Source organism: Thalassophryne amazonica, chromosome 1 (genome assembly GCF_902500255.1).
Source record: "Thalassophryne amazonica chromosome 1, fThaAma1.1, whole genome shotgun sequence".
Classification (NCBI taxonomy): Eukaryota; Metazoa; Chordata; class Actinopteri; order Batrachoidiformes; family Batrachoididae; genus Thalassophryne; species Thalassophryne amazonica.
The window spans coordinates 55815838-55841758 of record NC_047103.1 but is presented as its reverse complement, the minus strand read 5'-3'; the positions used below and the strand labels follow the sequence as shown (position 1 = coordinate 55841758).

The 25921-nt window shown below is 41.9% G+C and overlaps 1 protein-coding gene across 1 annotated transcript in view; it reads right to left on the bottom strand.

Moving 5' to 3' along the window:
* Positions 1–778: 778 nt before the first annotated feature.
* Positions 779–25921, bottom strand: part of dok6 (docking protein 6) — a 251744-nt gene continuing 226601 nt past the window's right edge. The window contains exon 8 of the mRNA XM_034170327.1: positions 779–2424. Within this exon, the coding sequence (XP_034026218.1) occupies positions 2282–2424 (143 nt within the window). The 3' untranslated portion in view covers positions 779–2281. The remainder of the gene's footprint in view (positions 2425–25921) is intronic.

The window sequence follows — 25921 nt, the reverse complement described above, 5'->3', positions numbered from 1 at the left end:
AACCCCGACCTCCTGCCCACAGACCAAGTTTAATGCTGCTATCGACCCACAATGAAAAATAATAGTAACGCACAGTGACATGGAGAAGTAACTTTAATCTGATTACTGATTTGGAAAGATTGACGCGTTAGATTACTCGTTACTAAAAAAAGTGGTCAGATTAGAGTAACGCGTTACTAAGTAACGCGTTACCGGCATCACTGCCTGTGACAGTGTTAGCGTGCTAATTCAACACCGAACCAACAATCACCCTTTTTGTCCTGAGTGAAACGTCGACTCCAAAAATGGTTAAACATAGGAGCCCATTGGAAAAACCCCAAAGACCATCGCTTGGTCTGGATTACATCATGCAGATTCTTTAGTGAAATACTCTTAATTTCAGGATTGTTCTTGGGTCCTGGACCCCGTCTCTCACTAAACCTGGCAGAATATGGATCCTGGATTCTCTGGGAGAACAAGACACCAAATCTTGTGTGGGGGAATTTAATTCGGGGACAAAGCAGAAGCCAATATACTGAGAGAAAGTACACAAAAAAAAATGTTCTGGCTCTGCAACAAAAATGAACAGTTTGCATCAATCTTTTTGAGTTATGATTACTTTAAACTGACAGAAGAATCAAAGGTATTTTAATTGACACATATTTAATCTGATAGCAACAAGTTATTTTTCCACAATTTATAAGGTATTTTAAGTATTATTTATCCAATTGCCATATTTATGAAGTTATAAACTTGACAATCTTGTAAAATGAGATAAATCCAGATTGATTTCGATTTATTAAGTTATTACATGAATTTTGTTAGACTTTAAATTGCACAAAATATTAAACTGATGCAATTACCAACATTAACAACTCACCAAAATGATGATTATCACTAAGAATTTTTATGTTGCAACCATGCATTAGTGTTGGTAACAGATCACCTGAATTATTCTTTTTAGAGTGTATGCTTCTTTCACTTATTATTTATTTATTAATCTCCACCCAGGCAGAGATCTGGACAGAGACAGTGTAAAATGTTCTAGTCTGCTCAACAGTAGTTTGATACATTTACATCACTCTGCTGGATTGAAGTGTATACTTTACAAAAACAACAAAACATTTTCAAGTGTGAAACTACAAATCTCGTTTGTCTCCTGAATCTCATTAAAATCATTTTGATTTTGAGAGTTGTCATTTCTAGACTTAAAACATTTCAGTATTTTCATCTTACTAAAAGCAGATGAACTAACAAATGTTCTCAACCAGTGTTAACACAAAAACATGAACAGCTAGTGACAACAAATGGAATATTGAATTTACTGCAAATGATCCTGAAGGCAGAACTAAATATTTCAGGAGAGACACGTGCAGGTGGGCCATTTGCGTCACAACTTAGAGCTAACGTTCGGCTTAGCTTCAAGAGGGTGTTGCACTCTGTGGTCTACGTCAGAAGGCACTTCATACTCGAAGACGGCGACACGCTGAGAACAACGCTGTCCTCACAGGGGTCACTGACATGCTACACCAAGGACACAGATGACCAGAGTTACAGACGCTGACCGGCCTCTCGCCGTACCGCACAATGTTGCTAACAGAAGAGGTGGTGCAGCACTCTTACACTCGTGTTGCTTTACTTTTTAAAACTTGCCTGTTTCCTTGCATTTTAATGAGCACAGATTTGAATACAAAGCTAAAATTCTGACTTCAGTGACGCCTCGGGTCATAGTTCTAGATGCAGTGCATGAGGAGGAAGGAAGTGTGTAAAATCAAAGTGCCCTGCTACTATAATGCAAAGCTTGGCAGTTTGAACTTGAAGCTTTGAGGAAGTTACATTCCATTGTTTCTGACATGTCAGTCTGCTCTTGTATCATCTGAATGCACCGACTTTTCCTACACTGGTTGTACCTGATAGTTTGTTTTTTTTTGCTGATTCATCACAGCTGTCACACTGGAGCACTTTTGTGGAACGTTTTCATAAATTTTGCATTCTTTTGGATGGAGTTGGAAGTCGGTGCTTTTGCTGCGCTTTGTTGGAATGAGCATCACGTACACGTGTGACCTCCGGTTTTTCTTTTTGTGTTTTGGTAAACATACACAATGACTTTTTGGATACAATCGTGGAAGCGAGTGCTGCTGTCAGATCACAGATACTAAAATCAAAAAGGACGTCCATTTCCTACGCTGCCACAGTTAATTCTCACCATAAAACGGTATCTTACATGATTCACTATACACATTTCTACATGCTGGCTACAGCTGTGGATTGTGGATAAAGTGTCCAGTTTTGACAGTTTATGTCATTGAAGTGCTCTCAGGCTGCAACTGGATTCACAGCCACTAGAGGGGGATGTTGCATCTTGGTGGTGCTGCCTCTCCTCATCAGACAGGAAGCTGGGGAATGTCTGAGCTCTAGGGATCAAAGTCATCGTTAGGCTGCTTCCTGGGGGGGAAAAAAAAACGGTGGAAGACAAAAGCAGTGAGAAGCATTTCTGGACTTTAAAAGAGCAAAATGTGGGCCGGCTGCTGCTCAGCTTTTTTACAGAATGAATCGAACATTAGTGTCTCAGTGACAGTGGAACAAACCTTTCTCCTTCCTATATTCACTCACTCTCCACTTTCAAGTTAACTGCCCAACTTGTCATGCTGTTCATTTCAGATAACTGCAGTGAGACGGGTAATAGATACTTGGAGTGTTGAGGGCTGTTGTGTGGTTGACACGGGGCCATTAATAATATATCAGAATGCTTTTTGCAGACGTGCACACCGGGGCAGGTTGGGGATAATGTGGCCGGCGGCCTGCTGATCATGCATAGAACAAGGAGGAAATGGCCACTGATCAATAATTCAGGAGGCACAAAATCTTACATAACACTGCAATCAAGTCTTAATGGCCACCAAGTCTGAACAAGGGAGTTATGCAGCGACCAGTTTAAGTTCTGCAATGGAGACCGGTGGGAGTTACTCAGACGGGTTGACTTTACTGTTCTGCAGTGAGGCTTTAATTCAGCTTGATGTTGATGGGTCACAGGCCACGTGGTTGCGGTGTGCTGTGGTTCACTGTTCTGGTTCTAAATGCAACAGCAGCTCATTCTGGTAACACTGACATGAATCATGAAAGTAAAGGGCTATTTGTGCCCTCATCTATACCACTCTGATAGAAAGACAGATTCAGTTTTGGTCACTTTTAAAACCATCACTACTCAAACTCCCTTATTTTAAGGTGAAACCTAAAACCAGAGATGTTAAAATACTGTCAGATATGTTGCGAGATATCAGCATATTAATATTTCTGGGTATAATTAGTCACTATAAAGTGCTCCCTTCTCACATGGTTTCATTCATGTCATCAGTGCCTCGTCACGTTCATGATGAGGCAGTATTCACAGCACTTCACTTTTTCCACGTTATTTTGCAGCCTTATTCCAAAAGGGATGAAATCATTTTTTCCCCTCAAGATTTTATACACAATGCCCCATAATGACGATGTGAAAAGTTTTTTTGTTTGTTTGAGATTTTTACAAATTTATTTTAAAAAAAGAACAAGAAATCACATGTACATAGGTATTCACAACCTTTGCAACTAAACACAAAACTGAGCTCAGGTGCATCCTGTTTCCATTGATCATCCTTGAAATGTTTCTACAGCTTAACTGGAGTAAACCTGGGGCAAATTCAGTTAACTGGACAAGATTCGGAAAGACACACACCTGTCTCCATATAAGGCCCCACACGATGCATGTCAGAGCACAAATCAAGCATGAAGTCAAAGGAATTGTCTGTAGACCTCTGAGACAGGATTGTCTTGAGGCACAAATCTGGGGAAGGGTACAGAATCATTTTGGCTGTTTTGAATGTCTCAATGAGCCTCCATCATCCATAAATGGAAGAAGTTCAGATCCACCAGGACTCTTCCAAGAGCTGGCCGCCCGTCTAAATCAAGGGATCGGGGGAGAAGGACCTTAGTCAAGAGGTAACCAAGAACCAGATGGTCACACTGTCAGAGCTCCAGCATTCCTTAGTGGACAGAGAACCTTCCAGAAGGACAACCATGTCTGCAGCAATCCACCAATCAGGCCTGCGTAGTAGAATGGCCAGACTGAAGCCACTCCTTATTCAAAGGCACATGGCAGCCCACCTGGAGTTTGCCAAAAGACACCTGATGGACTCTCAGACCATGAGCAACAAAATTCTCTGGTCTGAAGAGACAAAAATTGAACTCTTTGGCGTGAATGCCAGGTGTCATGAGGAAACCAGGCACCATCCCTACGCATGGTGGGGGCAGCATGGTGCTGTTGGAATGTTTTTCAGCTGCAGGAACTGGGAGACTAGTCAGGATTAAGAGAAAGATGAATGCAGCAATGTACAGAGACATCCTGAATGAAAACCTGCTCCAGAGTGCTCTTGAACTCAGACTGGGGTGACAGTTCATCTTTCAGCAGAACAATGTCCCTCAGCACACAGCCAAGATATCAAAGGAGTGGCTTCAGGACAACTCTGTGAATGTCCTTGAGTGGCCAGCCAGAGCCCAGACCTGAATCCAATTGAACATCTCTGGAGAGATCTGAAAATGGCTGTGCACCGACACCTAATGGAGCTTGAGAGGTGCTACAAAGAGGAATGTGCAAAACTGGCCAAAGATAGGTGCACCAAGCTTGTGGCATCATATTCAAGAAGACTTGAGGCTGTAATTGCTGCCAAGGGTGCATCAACAAAGTATTGAGCAAAGGATATGAATACTTCCCAGATGCACTATAACTGTCAACTAAACATCTGAAGTTGAGCCACACCTTGTGATTAGAAAAAGATCTCTGTTCTTTTAGGGTGTGCCTGAATACAGTTTCCTGCAACTCTACGATGGCAAACGAAGACGTCTCCTGCATATCTTAGTCTTTCTGTGTGTATGTGCACGTGCGTGCGGCAGCAACCGTGAAGTTACACTGCAAATTCACAAATGTCAAGAAAACATGCTCAATGTGAAATGGTTACAGGATGACGCACACTGAAAAATAACAACCCACTGGATGAACTCAATTCTATTTTGGGCAAGATTTCCACTAACTTAAAAAATGTAGGTTCAACTCAATTAAATTATGTTTCAAGGATTGCTTTATTTGAGTTAGGGTGACAGACATCTAATCGATGGATATCTTGTCCAAAATTAAATTAAGGTCATCATTCTTCAAGTAGAGATGAGCTGGCAGTGTCGGTGTGTGACTGCAGCCGGCGAGACGTCCACTAGTCTGTGCTTTCCACAACTTCATGGTAGAAAGAGAAAGCTTCACACTTTCAAAGAAGCTCGGGGCCACTGCATGAAATAAAAATGTGAGGAGGGGGTTAAATAAGTAAAGATGACATTTCCTCTTCCATCTGTTCTATTTAATATATTGCTGAAACAACTGGTGTGCAATCAGGTGTGTCCTGTGCACATCTCTGCCAAGACAATCTCTTGTCAACCATAGACCAATTTAGTCTGTTTTAAAAAAAAATGCTGTAGGCAGAGAGGGTGAAGCAGATCTAACCATCGCTTTGTCATAAACAGCAGCAGTTTTTCCTGCAGTCGTCCTGAACAGAGCTGTGTAAGGCGACGGTGTCAACGTCCGTCTTCTTGGTCTCCTCTCCCTATGAGGAGCAGACAGTGATTTGTCAGTGCCTTTTCATTACCAGCGAAGGTCGTGTCATCCTATTTGGCCCGCAGTGACAGCCGCTGGGTCGTGGCAGACGGGACAGACACAAGCAGCCATTCATGTGCACACGTGGACACACACAATCCAGATGGCATCCTGATAACAGCTGCAAACGGAGGACAAGAGGCCAAAAACTCCAGATTATGCAAGACCACAGAACTCTGGAACCTGAGTGAAATGAATCTTTCATAAGGTTCAGTTTTTTGTATTTACTATGTTTCCTGTCGCTGATAAGACGCCGTTATCACCCTGTGCTGCCATCATCTTGTTCCTCCGCCTTTGATTCTTGCTCCTGCACTGGAAAATCTCCTTGTATCGCTCTGAGCTGATCAAACTCAGAACAGCACTCTGTGCCATTAGAATTGCTAATGCTACAGCACTAAACCATGCAGAGAGTGGGAAAGACGTAAAGTTTGAAGGAAAAAAAAAGAAGAGAAAATGACAAATGGGACCACAAAAACAAGCATTTTTCTTTCCAATATTAGAGCTGGTAATTGAACCCTTTCCAACAGGTTTGGCAAGTTGCTTTTTCAAATTTGAAACTTTAAAGTACGCTCATTTCTGTGCATTAGCAAAGGTCGAAGAACACAGCAATACACTGAAATGCAAAGAGTGAGAAATATTAAATGGGGTTGAGGTAGGAGTCAGCAAAAAGTAGAATATGGAATGGATTTTATTAGGGCACAGTTCTGATGAGTAAAACACAACAACCAAATTGTTGATGCCACAGATGTTAAGACAGGTAAACCCCTCAATGCACAGAGGGTTCAACCCAATATCCAGCACTCAGAGTACAATCAGTGAAAATAGGAGAAATAGGTGATGGCTACCAAGTGTCAGAGCCACCATCTATGATGACGCAAAAACAGCCAAGAATATGTCCAGAAACTGGCCCCCAGGGACAAATCAATGAGTAACTCCAACAGCAGAAGACAGAGTGTGGTGAGGAGGAAGAGGAGTCGTCATGGGAGACCAGGCCCCTCCATGGGATCCAATGCTGGCAGATAGAGGGGATGGTTGACAACAAGGAATCCTATCAATGGCAAAGGCTGGGATAAAGGAGAGCACAGAGGATCTGATCATGGCAGCACAAGAACAGGCCGTTAACACCAGGTCCATAGAGGCCGGGATCAGCTTGGTTTTGGTTGTGTTATATACAGTTGACCTGTTTGGCACCTGCTGAACACTGCCCTCTGCTGGATGTGTCTGGGCTTGTTGCAGGGAATAATTCCATCATCACAAGCAAGATGGAACTTAAGAGCCAGTGTGATTGAAGTTAAATGTAGCTTGATATAAGCTTGTTTTCAGTTTCTTTCATTTCCAAAGCCCAGGTCTGGTGAGTAGCAAGACCAAGGCCACGTGTTCTTTAAGGAGGTTGAACTGCCCTATCCACTGCTATACACCTGTGGTGTTAACATTATTAAATAAATAACAGTTACAGAAGTTAAACAAGCTAAATTGAAATTCCAAGCCCACTGTGCACGCTCACAATTGATGTAAAAATGGGTTGTTCCAACCCTTGATTCGACCTAAGGGGCTATGCACAATCAGAGTGCACGAATCTGCTCAGTCACACAGTAACTTCACACCTCATTAGTAAAAGAACTGACAGCCAGGAAACTAAGGTGTTATTTTTGAACTTGACTATAAAATAAGATGCCCATCATTTTTTCCCTACAATTTCATTCATTCATTCATTCATTCATCTTCTACCGCTTAGTCCAATTTTCGCGGGGGACTGGAGCCTATCCCAGCAGTCATAGAGCGTGAAAAGGTAACAACTGAAATAAAAGCTTTATTGTTCCCAACCAACGAGCCAAATCCTCACATCCACTGAATTAGTGTGATTGTTCTTATTGCAAAATCAACTGCAACAAATAATGTAGAAAGATGAAATGAATAGCATGTTAATTTTTTTTACAAGTTCCAATGATCTGAAGGGCACATTTTCTTTACCATCCCTCCTAAGGCCCTGAAAAGAACAGATCTTTTGGAACTCAACCTTTGAGATCAACGGTCTGTGGTGGACACCTTATGGAGTCATGAGGTTACTGGACAGAGATGTCTGGATATCTACCTGTGTGGCTGCTAATCAGGATCCAGGGTGGTGCTGTGCAGTGAGACTCTGTTTCACTGTCTCTCTGTATGTCGCTATTAAAATGGTCAAACACTTTGGCTGTATGAACTTAAATTCCATAGTTTAGCTGATGTACATAATGTACAACAGGGGTGTCAAACTCATTTTCACCGAGGGCCACATCAGCATAATGGTTGCCCTCAAAGGGCCTGATGTAACTGTAAAACTATATAAATGTAACCAAATATAATAAATGTAACTACTCCATAAATAAATAACTTTCTGTATTTATTACTTATTGAAGTTACAAATATTACATATACATTTGCATAAATGCAAAAATGTGTTTGCTTGTTGCTCTGTTAACAATAATCCTTAAAATCCCATATTTGGCAGGTTAATAAACCCACATTACTCCACTGATCAATGATCAAACTATTCAAGTAAATAAAGAAACATTTAAATAATAATAATAAAACATTTTTTACCCAGTTGAGAGGGTCAGAATAATATAAAAATTAATAATACAACCAACCAGATGCTAAGAACGTGTGACAGATGTAACATTTTACAAAAATAAGTGGCTGAACTCAGCCTTGCAGGAGTAAACATTTGTCTGCATAAACTCTCCCTGAACACCAGGAATGGAATCTGAGTGTTGACCAAGACATTAAAGAAGAAGAGAAGCCGTGGATAAGTCAGCAGGGAGAGCAGCTTCAGCAGCTGGAGGAGGCAGATCTCACCAAGTTTGGTTTCACTGCCGTCCCTGTGAAGAGTGAAAATGATGATGAAAAACCAGAGTCATCACAGCTTCATCAAAGCCAAAGTGATGAGAGCACAGAGGCTGAGCCTGTAGCCAGCAGCTCATCTGTACACAGAACACTGACAGCAGATGCTGATGGAGGACCACAACCAGCCAGCAACTCAGGTCCAAACAGTCATTTACAACCAGATACCAGTGGCAGGAGTTCACACAGTTCTGGAACTGAGACTGATGACAGTGATAAAAGCTCTAAATATGGAAAAGCATCTGGTCACATGAACAGCTCAGAGCAACAAAAGGATCGGCAAACAAGAAGAAAACCATTTAGCTGTTCTGATCGACGACAAATACTGGAACAGACGGACACTCGGCTGGATAATCCACCAGATCAGCATAGTTCTGATCCTGGACTCCAGCAACAACAGCATCAATGGGCCATAAGAAACAAACGAAACTACGCCACAGTAAATTGGACCATTGAAGAGAAGAAAAAGATCTTTCACTGCTTCATTTACTCAAGGCATGAGAAGTGGGGCAGAAAGAAAAAGGCAGTATTTGAGGAGCGCATAAAAGAAGCAGATCTACCACCACAAAAGAAAGAAGCCACCACAACTGCAAAACTGCAATCGATCGCCTCACAAATTGCAAAATATCTGACAGCAGAGGAAATAAAAAAAAAATAAAGGAAGAAGCCCAAAAGGAAGCGAAAAAAGATTATCAGTTGATGGATAAAGAGAAACAACTCCAGTTTGTAAGGAGTCAGTGGAAGAGGGAGGAAGAGTGGATACTGCTGTGGGCAATGGAATATGCCACAATAAAATACACCAAAAACCAGACAAAGAGATCTAGAGAATGGCAAAAAATATTCCACCACCACTGCCCAAGTAAGAAAGACATCCCAAGTAAGACTCTCACTATGCAAAAATACAACTTTATCACACAAAAACATTTCTTGGAGGATGAAATAAAAGCGATGCAACAGGAGGTTGGGCAAATGATCAAAGACGGCATCTGCCCTATGACGCAACCCATTGCACCACCAAAAAATGATTGCCCTCAAAAAAGTACATCCCCGAAAAAACAAACCATCCACTGCCTCCCGAAAAAACTAACCATTCACTGCCCCCTGAAAAAACGAACAACTCACTGCCCCCAGAAAAAATGAACAACTCACTGCCCCCCAAAAAAATGAGCAGCTCACTGCCCCCCGATAAAACGAGCAACTCACTGCTCCCCGAAAAAATGAGCAGTTCACCAGCTCATCTACAAAACAATATACAGGTGCACACAGACCCAGAACAGCAGGAACTAGAAGAGGAATTGGCAAATAAGATTGAAGAAACAAGAAAAATGGACATGAAAGAGCGCCCAAAGCTGACTAAACTAAAAGAGAATACAAAATTCTAAAATATCCTGCAAAAAGTTAACATAGGACTGACCAAACTGGTCCCAAAAGGAACCACATTGACAGAGTTAAACTCTGTAAATTATGGAGCGGCATGGTACATACAAAGTAAATTAGTCCCACAAGATTTGGAGAGAAACGGAACCACAAATAAGAAAAAGAATACCATGCCACGATGGAAAAAGAAATTACAACAAAAAATCAGCCGCCTAAGAGCAGAGATCTCCCAAATGGCCACATTTTTGGGAAACAAAAACCACAAAAAGAATCTTCTTAAAAAAGTAAATCGCACTAAAAGAAAATACAATGTTGAAGACAAACAGCTAGGTGGAAGGCTGGCTGAACATCAAGCCTTAGTAAAAGCTTTCGCAGCACAAATTAGGAACAAAGACAAGAAAATACAAGCAAAACAGATAAACAAACTATTTGCAAAAAACCCCAGACTAGTGTACAGAAAGCTGGCAAACGACACAATAGAAGTACAACAGCCACCTGAGAGAGAGGAAATTGAAAAATTCTGGAGACCAGTCTTTGAAGACCCAAAACAACACCAAGAGGCTGAAAAATACTGAACGGAGAAGAGGACACACCAGACTGGCTAACGACAGGGAACACAAGCCTAATTCCAAAGACCAAGGAAACACAGCTTCCCAAGTACAGACCCATCTGCTGCCTAACAGCAACGTACAAATGGCTGACAGGAATCATAGCTGATGCCATTTATGAACATCTTGACACTGGTGGCTACCTGGAAAATGAACAGAAAGGATGTTCCAGAAGAAGATTAGGAGCTAAATGTTATGTGTCGGACGCAGCTCGGAGAACCGACCAGCGTTTGAAGGACCCAGTATGAAATAAGCAGAGCACGGTACAAAGGCTAACTGAATTTAATACATAACAGTGATACAAAATACAACAAAAGAAAGTGCGGTCTGGCGTGGTGCGCTCCCAGCAGCGCTAACGGTCCGGAGCCAGAAGCTGTTCGGACCCAAGGACACCGCCGACACCCCCCAGGTGGCCGCAACAAACCGAATCTGTGAAAGAAGGAACCATTATGTGAGTCCACACTCTACACACAGAGAGAACACTTAAAGGTGTACAAACAGCAAACACTTCCTGGCTTGATTACTAATCAGCTTCCCAACCTGCAGGCATGGAACATCCAGTTCACAAAATTCCACTGCAGTGGAAGCCGATACATGACTAACATACAGCTCAATATAATAAGGTGTGAGGGACACCACATTTACTGACTGTATAAATGTTAGTCACAAAATCTAACGTACCTCAGGAAGTGTGCTGACGAGCGTGAGACCTCACCCCCTCCTCTTTCACAGACAGTGCATCAAACCCTGGACGTTCTCTGCATCCACTGATGATGAGATGGCTCCCGAGACGACGATCTCACCCATCTGGTCACAAGGTCGAGTCTCTGGCAAATACACACTGTATACTCCAGTCTTAAATGCCACCATGTTCCAATCCATATAGATGCACCTCAGCTGTGAGTCCTGACGAGCCGCAGGTGATCAGGGTGAGGTCCTGATAACCTCAGCAACACAGCCACTCAGTCCCAAATGCAAGCCACCTGGAAGGAAAAACAAAAGACAGAAACAAAAAGGCAGCCAGGCCCCCCAGCCATACAACACTAAAGACCAGTTACTGACAGACAAAGTTATCCTGGAGGATTGCAAAAAAAAGGAAGAGGAACCTCAGCATGGCTTGGATTGACTACAAAATGGCATCTGACAGTGTACCACACTCCTGGATCATGAGGTGCTTAGAACTCTACAACATCAATGAGGAAATAAGATCTTTCCTGAGAGCACAAATGAACAAGTGGAACACCACCATCACCCTCAGTCATACAGAGGGACAAATAACAATCCCAGACATACGAGTTCAGAAAGGGATATTTCAGGGAGACAGCCTTTCACCTCTCTTATTCTGCTTAATCATGGACCCACTCAGCAAAACCCTGAAGGAGCACGACATTGGATATAACTTAAGCAGAAGCAGGAAAAAAAAAACAAAAAAAAAAACTTGTGAACCATCTGCTGTTCATGGACGATTTGAAACTATATGCCAACACAAAAAAGGGACTCAGTCACCTCGTGAAAACTGTCCATAAGTTCTCAAAAGACAGTGGCATGGAATTTGGACTGGATAAATGCTCAAAATGCACAATGACAAAAGGTAAAAAGACAAAAACCGAAAACATACAATTGGATGGAGGGAGCTACATTGAAGATCTGGCCGTAGACTCCACATACAAATACTTGAGAATTGAACAACATAATACAGCACAAGAAAATGAGAACAAAAACAACACAAGAATACCTAAACCGCTTAAAAAAGATCTGCAAAACACATTTGACACCAAAAAACAAGATCACAGACATAAACCAGTTTGCAATACCAGTGGTGACCTATGGGTTTGGCATAGTGGACTGGCCACAATGTGAGCTTAATAAGTTGGACACAAAAACCAGGAAGATGCTCACCCTCCACAAAGTCGCATACAGAAATCAGTGCATGGACAGAATATATCTCGCTCGCAAAGAAGGCGGTATGGGTCTCACTGAAATCAACCAGGCCTACAGAGCATCGATAATTAGTATTGGACAGTACTTAAAGAGCTCTGAAGAAGAAATCATAAAAAGGGTTGCACAACACCACGAGGCCTTAACCGAACGGACCTCAATCACTAAACTGGCAAAAAACTTTGGCGGAGAACTTCTACAAGAGAGAAAAAGCAACAGTCTCATGCCTGCAACAAAACTTGCAAGACAGACCAGAGACCAATACAGCAAAAGAGAAGGAAAACATCGAGTGGAAAGATGGAAACAGCACAAAAGAGCCGGACGTTTCCAAGAAGAACTCAAAAAGGAATACATCGACAAAGTTGGATCAATGCAGTGGCTAAAAAATGTAAAACTTGGTTTTGATGGAGAAAGAATTCTGATTGGAGCACAAGATCAGGGACTTCTAACAAATGGCTTCAAAAAAATGGCAGGGATCTCACAGAATGATAAATGCTGATTCTGTCATACAGCTGTTGAGAGTGTAAACCATCTAACTTCAGCATGCCAGATCCTCATGGCAGATGGGCATTATACATCCAGACACAACAAGATCTGTCAATATCTCCACTGGAAGGTCTGCAAGGAACTGGAGATGGAAGTCAAAGAACATGTCTGGGAGCACGAGCCAGCACCAGTCTCATCCAACGGTCTTCTACGACAAAGAGATCCCAGCAGGAAGACACATTGAAGGAGGTGCAATCAAACCTGATATTGTCATCTGGAACAAGCAAGAGAAAACAGCCAAAATCATCGATGTGACAGTCCCCAATGACTACAGCCTGAATCGAACGGAAAGGGGAAAGATCTCGAAATACCAAGACCTGAAAAATGACCTACGAACAACATGGTCATTGAAAGACATCGATATCATCCCAGTTGTGGTGGGAGCAACAGGCCTGATGAAGAAGAACCTGAAGAAATACCTTGAGGCAATCCCCGGTCACCCAAGTGCACATGAGGTGCAGTTGTCTGCAATTAAGGGAACGATCACCATCTTGAAGAGAGCCCTCGGATACAATGCCAGATCTGGTTAGGATACCTATAGAGCCTAGGGTGCAACTTTAGACCCCAGGTTTGGGGCCCATTGCATTCTACTAAAAAGACATCAAAGATAAATGAAAAACCAAATGCATTGCTACACATAAGGTAGTATATGTAATAAACTGAAAATAACAAAATAAGGGTTGTCTCAGTTAACAACTATGAGTTGAAAATTATGAGTATATACTGCCTGTCCTTGAACACACTAAGTGGATCCCCTCTCCACCATCCTCATCCATTCATCATCATTCATCAACAAAATGCAAGCACAATCATTAAATTGCACTCAGTTTAACTATTTTATTCTTGGTTGAAATACATTTTATTACCATATATTTTAATTAGGTTTTTAAAAATACTTACCTATCTGTTTTCTGGCCAGATATCTGACACCGTTTTCCTTTGGTCAGTGTGTCAATGTCTGGTTTTAGCTCTTGTGCTGTGGCAATCCGTAAAACAGCGTGGAGGTTGTCATCAGTGAGGCGTGATCTGTGCTTGGTTTTGTTCAGATTCATTATTGAAAACATCTGTTCGCACAGATAGGTGCTCCCAAACATAGAACACGGGCAGCATGAAGTTGAAGCTGTGGCATCACATAAGGGGGCAGAAGAAGGTAAAAAGTCCTCGATTTCAGCAACCTGGAACTTTGCTCTCAGGCCACTGTTGCTTTGAAGCTCGATTAACTCCATTTGAAGGTGATGGGGCACACTGCTGACATCGGTGGTGAAAGGACTGGAAAAGATGGCAAAGCTCGAGTGCTGTGCTCTGAAGTCAGAGAAGCGCCATTAACTCATTAACTGGCTCAGTTTGGTAGCCAACCTGGTACATGAAAAAACACCGGGAACTGAGGCTGAAATGTTTTGACAAACAGAAAAGTGGGCAAGATTGCCCTGTTCCACTTGGCACTTCCATAGGTCAAGTTTACGCTGGAAACATGTGATCATGTCCGACATCTGCGTGATCACTTGTTTACGTCCCTGCAGCCTCTTATTCAGTTGGGCAAGATGGTCAGTTATGTCACATAACATAGCAAAATCACACAGCCAGTTTGGATCAGCCAGTTGAGACACGGGTTTTCCTTTACTCTGCATGAAAACAGCAATATCTTTCCTAAGCTCAAAAAATCGTTTGAGGATTTTGCTCCTACTCAGCCACCGCACTTCTGTATGGTACGGCACGTCTTCGTGCTCTGAGCCCATCTCCTGCAAGAACATCTGGAACTGGCGGTGATTCAGGCCACGTGCCCGAATGAAGTTCACTGTTTTCGTGACTGTTGTCATTATATTCTCCATCTCCAGCACCTTTCCACACAAAGCTTCTTGGTGGATAATGCAATGATACGTTATCAGAGGCACATGACAGTTACTTTTTTGCATTTTCTCCTTCATTAATCCAACCAGGCCCGTTTTTTTCTCCACTCATTGCATCTGTAGTTAATCCCACCAATTTTTCCCAGGGCAATCCAATTTTACTGACGGACTTCTCCACCACTTCATAAATATCCCGTCCTGTTGTGGTCCCATGCATGGCAGCTACATCCAAGAGCTCCTCGGTGACAGAGAGGTCCGACTTTACGCCTCTAATAAAAACAGATAGCTGTGCCATGTCCATGTTGTCTGTGCTTTCATCAGCAGCTAAAGAAAAAGCTGTGTAACTGCGTGACTCTTCGGCCAGCTGTGTTGACAGGTTTCCTGCTAGCTCCTTGACTCGGTCCACGATGGTGTTTCTTGACAAACTGACATTTTTAAAAGTCTCTGTCTGGCCGGGGCACACCTGCTCACACACCTTCAGCATGCACTGCTTCAAAAAGGCACCCTCCGAAAAAGACTTTGAAGCGTGAGCGATTTCTTCAGCCACAATAAAGCTAGCTTTCACTGCCGCATCATTTTTGGTGGTGGCTTTTGTGAACACATTCTGGTGCGGTCGCAGTTTGCCTTTTAATTCTTTTGCAATTTGTTGTTTTTCTTGAAGGCTAACTTCAGCATACTTAGCTCCGTGTTTGGTATCAAAATGCCAATGTAGATTGTACTCTTTGATGACCGACACCGCCTCATAACACACAAGACATACAGGTTTTTCTCCCTGAAGCACAAACATATATTCGCCTTCCCATCTTTCACGAAACTGCCTTCCATCTGCGTCAGTCTTTCGCTTCCTGGACATTTGGGGATAATCTGTGGATATTTCTCAATCTGATGAATCTCACTTGTGGACACTGCGATGTAGTGGCGGGATGCTGTCACCAGAGGGCTTCTGGCTGTCACTTCGCGGGTAACATAATCGCCGTGTATTGTGGGAAATGTAGTTTATAGTCAAAACACGATTTAAAGCAACAGCCTTATTTTAAGACAACCTGTTTTTTACGACCAATTAAGCACATGCCTATCTCGGCTTTCAAGGCTTACCAGTCGAGTGAGTATAAGAGAACTTGTGGAGAGCTGGACATGTCCAAACTTGTCCTCTAACACTCGGAAACGGAGGTATTCCTTTGTCTCGCTTCATCAGCGAATCGGTCGTGACGCGCGAAGCCTCCGCGCGGCTTTCCATGACAAAATCTTTTGTTAAAAGTGAAATCTGCCGGAAAATGGCTGATGTCCAGCTCTTGTGATAACCAGAGAAAGAGCACACGACGGTCTCGTATCCACAGAGCCATCAGCTTAGAAATGATCCAGTGGTTTGTGCCGCAACGTCGCAGCTCGGAGCATGGCGCACCGACCGTCCTTAAAGGGGTCCTTAAAGCTGTAGTTAAAGTCCTTATTCTCTGTGAAGCCCGTAAAATTTTCACCAAAAGCCAGATAATGTTTTTGAATGGTTTCCAGGTGCTAACAGCTTCTGAAAAAATTCTGATGGAAAAAAAGTCCTTTTCATTCCGCCATTTCCAGACAATGAAAATCCGACGAGGGGGCGGGACCACTCCTTCCACAAGGTGTGCTCACAGGCGAATGACGTCACCGACAGGCGTGGAAAAACTCACGCATGCGCACGAGGGTTCAAGCATGTCTGATGTAAAAACATATGAATGAAATCCATATAGTTTTTGAAAAAAATAAAAAGGTACGATACTTTACGGACAGACCTCGTATGTCCTCATGTCGGGAAATATTAGCATTGTGTTGAGAAATAAAACGTATAAAGTTCTGATTTCCTGTAAAGATGACTGCAAATGTTCACTACTATCAAATGAAATGATTTCTGAGGTAATTTTGACTTCAAAGAGGTACATTTACAAGTGAAGAAAAAAAACCCACAAACAATGCAAAAACTGAACAGCTCATCTCTCCCTCTCTCTCAGAGACCATGTGAACTTGTCCAACAGAGTACAGACACGTTCAGTGGGTTTGTGTCATAGAGGATCAGATCAGATGTGGACTTAACTGACATATGTCTGCAGTCTATAATGAGCTATTTCAGGTGTAACATTTCAAATTGAGTCTCAGAAAATGCATTCCTGCTGCGTGTTGCTGACTGCCTGAGGTCCAAACTTCCACCTGCTGCAGCTCCTGTAGGTGATATGTGGTTGTCCTGCTAAACTTGACCATTTGCTGATGTCACTGGCAATGAGACACTAGTGTGCTGGCTCACGCTCAGGAGAATGTACCAAATGTTCACTGTGTCACACCTGATGTTCCCTCATAGTGTGATCAATAAACCACATCTGGTTCTCCTTTAGTAATTGCTCATTTGACATAAAAGTTATTCCAGCAATACCCAAGGATTCTCCAGAAAAACTGAATATCAGATATGTCTAGTTGTCATTGGTCACTGATTAGCATCTGAAGGAATATATATCCTAAATGTGCTTAATTATGCATTAACCATTTGTACTCTTTCCCATTTATCTCATTTTATCATGCTTTATCTTTTATTGAGCTAAGGATAATTATTGTCACATTTATGAGTATGTTTTAATGTTTAGAAGTGATCATTTACTAATATATTAATAGATCTTGTTGCTGTGTAGAATTATGAAGAAACAGACATACAGTAGTGTTCAGAATAATAATAGTGCTATGTGACTAAAAAGTTTAATCCAGGTTTTGAGTATATTTCTTATTGTTACATGGAAAACAAGGTACCAGTAGATTCAGTAGATTCTCACAAATCCAACAAGACCAAGCATTCAGGATACGCACACTGTTAAGGCTATGAAATTGGGCTATTAGTAAAACTAGAAGCACTCGGAGAGTGCAAACCTCCGCCAAGGCCATGGGGTCACTGACACCATAACATCTACACGCCATGGAATCATTGAACCTAAAAAAGTCTAACAATGATGATTGCTAGTAAAAAAAAGTTTCATCTGCTGTTACTGGATAGCATGTATCCTTAAGGCTTGGCATCACAGTTTATTGCAACTTGCACCTTTCCCAGAAGCTACTGTCATCTGAGCACTGATATTGATATTGCATGTGCTTATAGACAAAAACAAATAAGAGACAAAATTCAATTTATTATTCAACTAAACTGCAAATATATACTCAACAAAAATATAAACGCAACACTTTTGGTTTTGCTCCCATTTTGTATGAGATGAACTCAAAGATCTAAAACTTTTTCCACATACACAATATCACCATTTCCCTCAAATATTGTTCACAAACCAGTCGAAATCTGTGATAGTGAGCACTTCTCCTTTGCTGTGATAATTCATCCCACCTCACAGGTGTGCCATATCAAGATGCTGATTAGACACCATGATTAGTGCACAGGTGTGCCTTAGACTGTCCACAATAAAAGGCCACTCTGAAAGGTGCAGTTTTGTTTTACTGGGGGGGGGGATACCAGTCAGTATCTGGTGGGACCACCATTTGCCTCATGCAGTGCAACACATCTCCTTCGCATCATCCGTGAAGAGAACACCTCTCCAACGTGCCAAACGCCAGCGAATGTGAGCATTTGCCCACTCAAGTTGGTTACGACGATGAACTGGAGTCAGGTCGAGACCCTGATGAGGACGACGAGCATGCAGATGAGCTTCCCTGAGACGGTTTCTGACAGTTTGTGCAGAAATTCTTTGGTTATGCAAACCGATTGTTCCAGCAGCTGTCCGAGTGGCTGGTCTCAGACGATCTTGGAGGTGAACATGCTGGATGTGGAGGTCCTGGGCTGGTGTGGTTACACGTGGTCTGCGGTTGTGAGGCTGGTTGGATGTACTGCCAAATTCTCTGAAACGCCTTTGGAGATGGCTTATGGTAGAGAAATGAACATTCAATACACGAGCAACAGCTCTGGTTGACATTCCTGCTGTCAGCATGCCAATTGCACGCTCCCTCAAATCTTGCGACATGTGTGGCATTGTGCTGTGTGATAAAACTGCACCTTTCAGAGTGGCCTTTTATTGTGGGCAGTCTAAGGCACACCTGTGCACTAATCATGGTGTCTAATCAGCATCTTGGTATGGCACACCTGTGAGGTGGGATGGATTATTTCAGCAAAGGAGAAGTGCTAACTATCACAGATTTCGACTGGTTTGTGAACAATATTTGAGGGAAATGGTGATATTGTGTATGTGGAAAAAGTTTTAGATCTTTGAGTTCATCTCATACAAAATGGGAGCAAAACCAAAAGTGTTGCGTTTATATTTTTGTTGAGTGTATGAATATTTTTTAACATTAATGAAACACTTCTCTAAATAAATAACAGTAAATTCTGAAATAGAACTATTTTTTAAGTGTTGCATGTGCTACACAAGGCCATAGGGTCACTGACCCTAAAGAAATTCCCTCCTTGGCACAGTGATCCATTCAACAATTCAGTGTTACAACCAAAACTATGATACATACACTTTACTTTCCTTTATATTTGACATCCTTGACCATGAAAACATACCACTAGAACTTGGAATCACTTTTATGTCTTTATTAGTTCAAACGTTATTGTATAAAAACAATTTTTCGGTAATGGCGGTTTTCTTCTGGATCTAGCTCCATAACATTTGAAGCTACATCAAATCTGATGACACCTTACTGAATCAGTACAGATTCAGCTACAATTTGGTGTGAGTAGTGCATCTCTAGCTTCATTTGTCACCTCACACTGACACATTTTCTATTTTCCCTATATTTTTGCATATTCTGGATCACCAGATCCGGAATCTGGATCCGATCATCACCAAACTTTGTTGTTTGATAGAACATTTGACTATATTACACCCTAATTTTTTTCAAGCCTTTCTGCCTTGTTTTTGTGGAGTTAGAAACTAGAATGTCAAAATTCCCCCTATCCCGCAATGGTGAAGAATCCTTTAAAAAATTCCTGGATCCGGATCGTGATCCGGATCACCAATAAAATTTAATCACTTGTTCCTCTTGTCATTTCCAACCACTCCATAAAATTTAATCAAAATCGGTTGAAAACCTTTTGAGTTATCCTGCTGACAAACAGACAAACAAACAAATTCAACTGAAAATATAACCTCCTTGGCGGAGGTAATAAATAACAGTAAATTCTGAAATAGAACTATTTTTTAAGTGTTGCATGTGCTACACAAGGACATAGGGTCACTGACCCTAAAGAAATTCCCTCCTTGACACAGTGATCTATTCAACAATTCAGTGTTACAACCAAAACTGTGATACATACACTTTTCTTTCCTTTATATTTGACATCCTTGACCATGAAAACATAGCACTAGAACTTGGAATCACTTTTACGTCTTTATTAGTTCAAAAGTTATTGTATAAAAACGATTTTTCGGTAATGGCGGTTTTCTTCTGGATCTAGCTCAATAACATTTGAAGCTACATCAAATCTGATGACACCTTACTGAATCAGTACAGATTCAGCTACAATTTCAAATCAAATCAAATCAATTTTATTTATATAGCGCCAAATCACAACAAACAGTTGCTCCAAGGCGCTTTATATTGTAAGGCAAGGCCATACAATAATTACGGAAAAACCCCAACGGTCAAAACGACCCCCTGTGAGCAAGCACTTGGCGACAGTGGGAAGGAAAAACTCCCTTTTAACAGGAAGAAACCTCCAGCAGAACCAGGCTCAGGGAGGGGCAGTCCTCTGCTGGGACTGGTTGGGGCTGAGGGGAGAGAATCAGGAAAAAGACATGCTGTGGAGGGGAGCAGAGATCAATCACTAATGATTAAATGCAGAGTGGTGCATACAGAGCAAAAAGAGAAAGAAACACTCAGTGCATCATGGGAACCCCCCAGCAGTCTAAGTCTATAGCAGCATAAATAAGGGACGGTTCAGGGTCACCTGATCCAGCCCTAACTATAAGCTTTAGCAAAAAGGAAAGTTTTAAGCCTAATCTTAAAAGTAGAGAGGGTGTCTGTCTCCCTGATCCGAACTGGGAGCTGGTTCCACAGGAGAGGAGCCTGAAAGCTGCCTCCCATTCTACTCTTACAAACCGTAGGAACTACAAGTAAGCCTGCAGTCTGACAGCGAAGCGCTCTATTGGGGTGATATGGTACTATGAGGTCCATAAGATAAGATGGGACCTGATTATTCAAAACCTTATAAGTAAGAAGAAGAATTTTAAATTCTATTCTAGAATTAACAGGAAGCCAATGAAGAGAGGCCAATATGGGTGAAATATGCTCTCTCCTTCTAGTCCCTGTCAGTACTCTAGCTGCAGCATTTTGAATTAACTGAAGGCTTTTCAGGGAACTTTTAGGACAACCTGATAATAATGAATTACAATAGTCCAGCCTAGAGGAAATAAATGCATGAATTAGTTTTTCAGCATCACTCTGAGACAAGACCTTTCTAATTTTAGAGATATTGCGCAAATGCAAAAAAGCAGTCCTACATATTTGTTTAATATGCGCATTGAATGACATATCCTGATCAAAAATGACTCCAAGATTTCTCACAGTATTACTAGAGGTCAGGGTAATGCCATCCAGAGTAAGGATCTGGTTAGATACCATGTTTCTAAGATTTGTGGGGCCAAGTACAATAACTTCAGTTTTATCTGAGTTTAAAAGCAGGAAATTAGAGGTCATCCATGTCTTTATGTCTGTAAGACAATCCTGCAGTTTAGCTAATTGGTGTGTGTCCTCTGGCTTCATGGATAGATAAAGCTAGGTATCATCTGCGTAACAATGAAAATTTAAGCAATGCTGTCTAATAATACTACCTAAGGGAAACATGTATAAAGTGAATAAAATTGGTCCTAGCACAGAACCTTGTGGAACTCCATAATTAACCTTAGTCTGTGAAGAAGATTCCCCATTTACATGAACAAATTGTAATCTATTAGATAAATATGATTCAAACCAATCAATTTGGTGTTAGTTGTGCATCTCTAGCTTCATTTGTCACCTCACACTGACACATTTTCTATTTTCCCTATATTTTTGCATATTCTGGATCACCAGATCCGGATTCCGGATCTGATCATCACCAAACTTTGTTGTTTGATAGAACATTTGACTATGTTACACCCTAATTTTTTTCAAGCCTTTCTGCCTTGTTTTTGTGGAGTTAGAAACTAGAAATTGTGGAGTTAGAAACTAGAATTTCCCCCTATATCCTGCAATGGTGAAGAATCGTTTAAAAAATTCCTGGATCCGGATCGTGATCCGGATCACCACTAAAATTTAATCACTTGTTCCACTTGTCATTTCCAACCACTCCACAAAATTTCATCAAAATCCGTTCAAAACCTTTTGAGTTGTCCTGCTGACAAACAGACAGACAAACAAACAAACAAACAAACTCGACCGAAAACATAACCTCCTTGGCGGAGGTAAAAAAAAGTATAAAAGGGGGTGTTCACAATAATAGTAGTGTGGCATTCAGTCAGTGAGTTCGTCAATTTTGTGGAACAAACAGGTGTGAATCAGGTGTCCCTTATTTAAGGATGAAGCCAGCACCTGTTGAACATGCTTTTCTCTTTGAAAGCCTGAGGAAAATGGGACGTTCAAGACATTGTTCAGAAGAACAGCGTGGTTTGATTAAAAAGTTGATTGGAGAGGGGAAAACTTATACGTAGGTACAAAAAATTATAGGCTGTTCATCTACAATGATCTCCAATGCTTTAAAATAGACAAAAAACCAGAGATGCGTGAAAGAAAATGGAAAACAACCATCAAAATGGATAGAAGAATAACCAGAATGGCAAAGGCTCACCCACTGATCAGCTCCAGGATTATCAAAGACAGTCTGGAGTTACCTGTAAGTGTTGTGTGGGCCGCCAGAAGAGGAGGTACTGCTGGCCCACCACCAGAGGGCGCCCTGCCTGAAGTGCGGGCTTCAGGCACGAGAGGGCGCTGCCGCCACGGACACAACCGGGGGTGACAGCTGTCACTCATTATCTCTTGACAGCTGTCACCCATCTACTCTACATCATCTCACTCCATAAAGACCGGACGTCATCTCCACCTCATTGCCGAGATATCATCTACCTGTGAAGGTAATATTCTCTGCCTTACTAAGTAATTATAACTTACATGTGCTCTGTTAGCAGCCGTTGTCCTGTGGTGCCTTGTCAGCTGGATTGGCGGTTTGTGAGAGTGCCGACGTCTTCGCCTCTCACTCCTTCCAGATAAGTGCTTTAACAGGAGCTGCACGTGTGTGTGATTAGAGGTGGAGGTGACTTTCCACCTTCTGACTGTTTTTGTTACTGGCTGTGCACACACCCACATCTCACTGTTTGTGCTCCTCGCCAGCAGTACCAGATCCGACAGTCGGGGACGGTGATCACCTGGGAATTCGGGACTTGGCGGCTCCAGTATTCACCGGGTTCTGTGGCGGTGGAAATCGTGTGGTTCCGGCTCTTCTCAGGACAGACGTCTTCTATCCTCGAGCCTGCCCACACGTCACCTTTGTGAATTGACTATAATCAGATTCTGAGATTGTCTGTATATTCGTTGTGCACATTCACAACATTAAATTGTTACCTTTTGGCTCATCTATTGACCGTTCATTTGCGCCCCCTGTTGTGGGTCCGTGTCACTACACTTTCCCCAACAGTAAGTGCTGTGACAGTTAGAAGACACCTGTGTGAAGCTAATTTATTTGCAAGAATCCCCCGCAAAGTCTCTCTGTTAAATAAAAGACATGTGCAGAAGAGGTTACAATTTGCCAAAGAACACATCAACTGGCTTAAAGAGAAATGGAGGAATATTTTGTGGACTGATTAAAATTGTTCTTTTTGGGTCCAAGGACCGCAGACAGTTTGTGAGACGACCCCCAAACTCTGAATTAAAGCCATTGTTCACAGTGAAGACAGTGAAGCATGGTGGTGCAAGCATCATGATATGGGCATGTTTCTCCTACTATGTCATGTTGTCTCATGCTGAAGAGGACATACCCTTGAAATGGGTGTTTCAACAAGACAATGACCCCCAAGCACACTAGTAAATGAGCAAAATCTTGGTTCCAAACCAACAAAATTAATGCCTTGCAAATGTGAAGAAATCATGAAAAACTGGTTATACAACTAAATACTAGTTTAGTGATTCACAGGATTGCTAAAAAAGCAGTTTGAACATAATAGTTTTGAGTTTGTAGCATCAACAGTAGATGCTACTATTATTGTGAACACCCCCTTTTCTACTTCTTTTTTTTTACTAATAGCCCAATTTCATAGCCTTAAGAGTGTACATATCATGAATGCTTGGTCTTGTTGGATTTGTGAGAATCTACTGAATCTACTGGTACCTTGTTTCCCATGTAACAATAAGAAATATACTCAAAACCTGGATTAATCTTTTTAGTCACATAGCACTACTATTATTCTGAACACTACTGTATGCGCCGGTGGTTAGAAAGTGTTTGTCAGGATGTCTAGTTTCGGTTGTGAGGGTATTGTGTTATTTTGAATGTGTTGTGCTATCAGCTAGGAAAAGGGTCATGCAACTCCTTATTAGGTAAAAACCTTGGAGTCAGATGAAGACAGCGCATGTCAAGCTAGAAGACAGCACAGCGCAGTGGGCAGGACTAAGCCCTGAAGCAGATGGGAGGAAGACCCTTCAGTTCTAAGAACAGAGTGACTTTGTCTAGACTAGGGAGGAGCTTATTCTTATTATAAAAATGGGATCCTGGGAAAGATAGTTTCAGTCTCTTCTGCTGATATTCTCCCGCTGATGATCTGTTAAGGCTTACGTCAGGGACAGACTGCTGAATGGACCCGCAAAGCTTTGTGTATGGTAAACTCACCATACTCATTCTGTTACATTTAAATTATGTTTAATACATCTCCGTGTAGAGGTTTATCTACTGGGGCAATTGTGTGTAAATTTAAATACATGGTTAAATCCTTCTTTTAATCAAACAGGCGCACGGGACAAGGTAATGGGGTGAGGCGAGGTTGGGAGACACCCCTAAGTCCAACACATCGAGTTCTCACAACCATACATTCAAACCAGTAGCATCAGGACCCTCAAGACTTGGACCTTCAGCCTCCTGCAAATGTACTGGCATCTCCATACACCTTTGTCCTGCAACCTCATGACTCCACAAGCTCTTTTCTTATGTCTCGCAGTCCTATAGATTGAGCGCTTAGAGACATGAATGTGACAGTTGATATAAGTGGAATCTCTCCGCAAATTCAATACTTTCACCACAGAAACACTCTTAATAGTTGAGTTATATCCAAAATGTGTAAAACTGCGTGCTGGATCAAGGTGAGACAGATATAAAATTAAAGCAAAAATCCGCACAGCCTAAACGTTCCCATGCAAAAATCTTTTAATAGACACCCATAGTGACATTTCGGTGCGGCCCTTCTTAAGACATGTCTGAAGAATTTAATTTCATAACTTGAAAATGCAAACATATATAAAACCTGGATAATAAAAAAAAGATGTTGCACAGTATGACATTTAAGATGTGTTGTCCTGGAAGAATTTGCTACTACTGGACACTTCTCAATGTTATAAAGTGTTATAAAGAGGGTCATACTGGGTGCAGCATAAGAAATCAAAAAAGGACTTAAGAGGCTCATGGACGGGGAAACCTGCCAAAAGCAGAATCACTGCAATTACTGTATATGAACTGCTCAACTCAGAAAGGCTTACAGCCAGGTTTAAAGCTAGAACTGCATCTGACGTATACAATATTCTTTCAATATACAGCAGAAACATGTTGTGTCCCAATGGAAGTCAACTTCCTGTCACTCCCTAGAATCACCTTCTGTGCCGCGACCTTTTTCTGTGTCCTCAAACACAGTGATGCATTCAATTTATTCATGGGAAAAGAGGGGAACTATAATGGCACCCTTGAATGAGTATGAGTGCAAAAGTGGAGGAATAAGGTGGAGGGTAGCTCTGAACCGGACACATGCATGCAGGAGCTGTGGGCAAGCCAACAGAGATGCCAGGGTGATGGATGAAAGAGAAGCTCCTCTGCTAGCCAGAGATTGGAGAGGAAGCCTTTCCAGAGATGAGCCCTTTAAGTAATGACCCCGAGGTGGAAG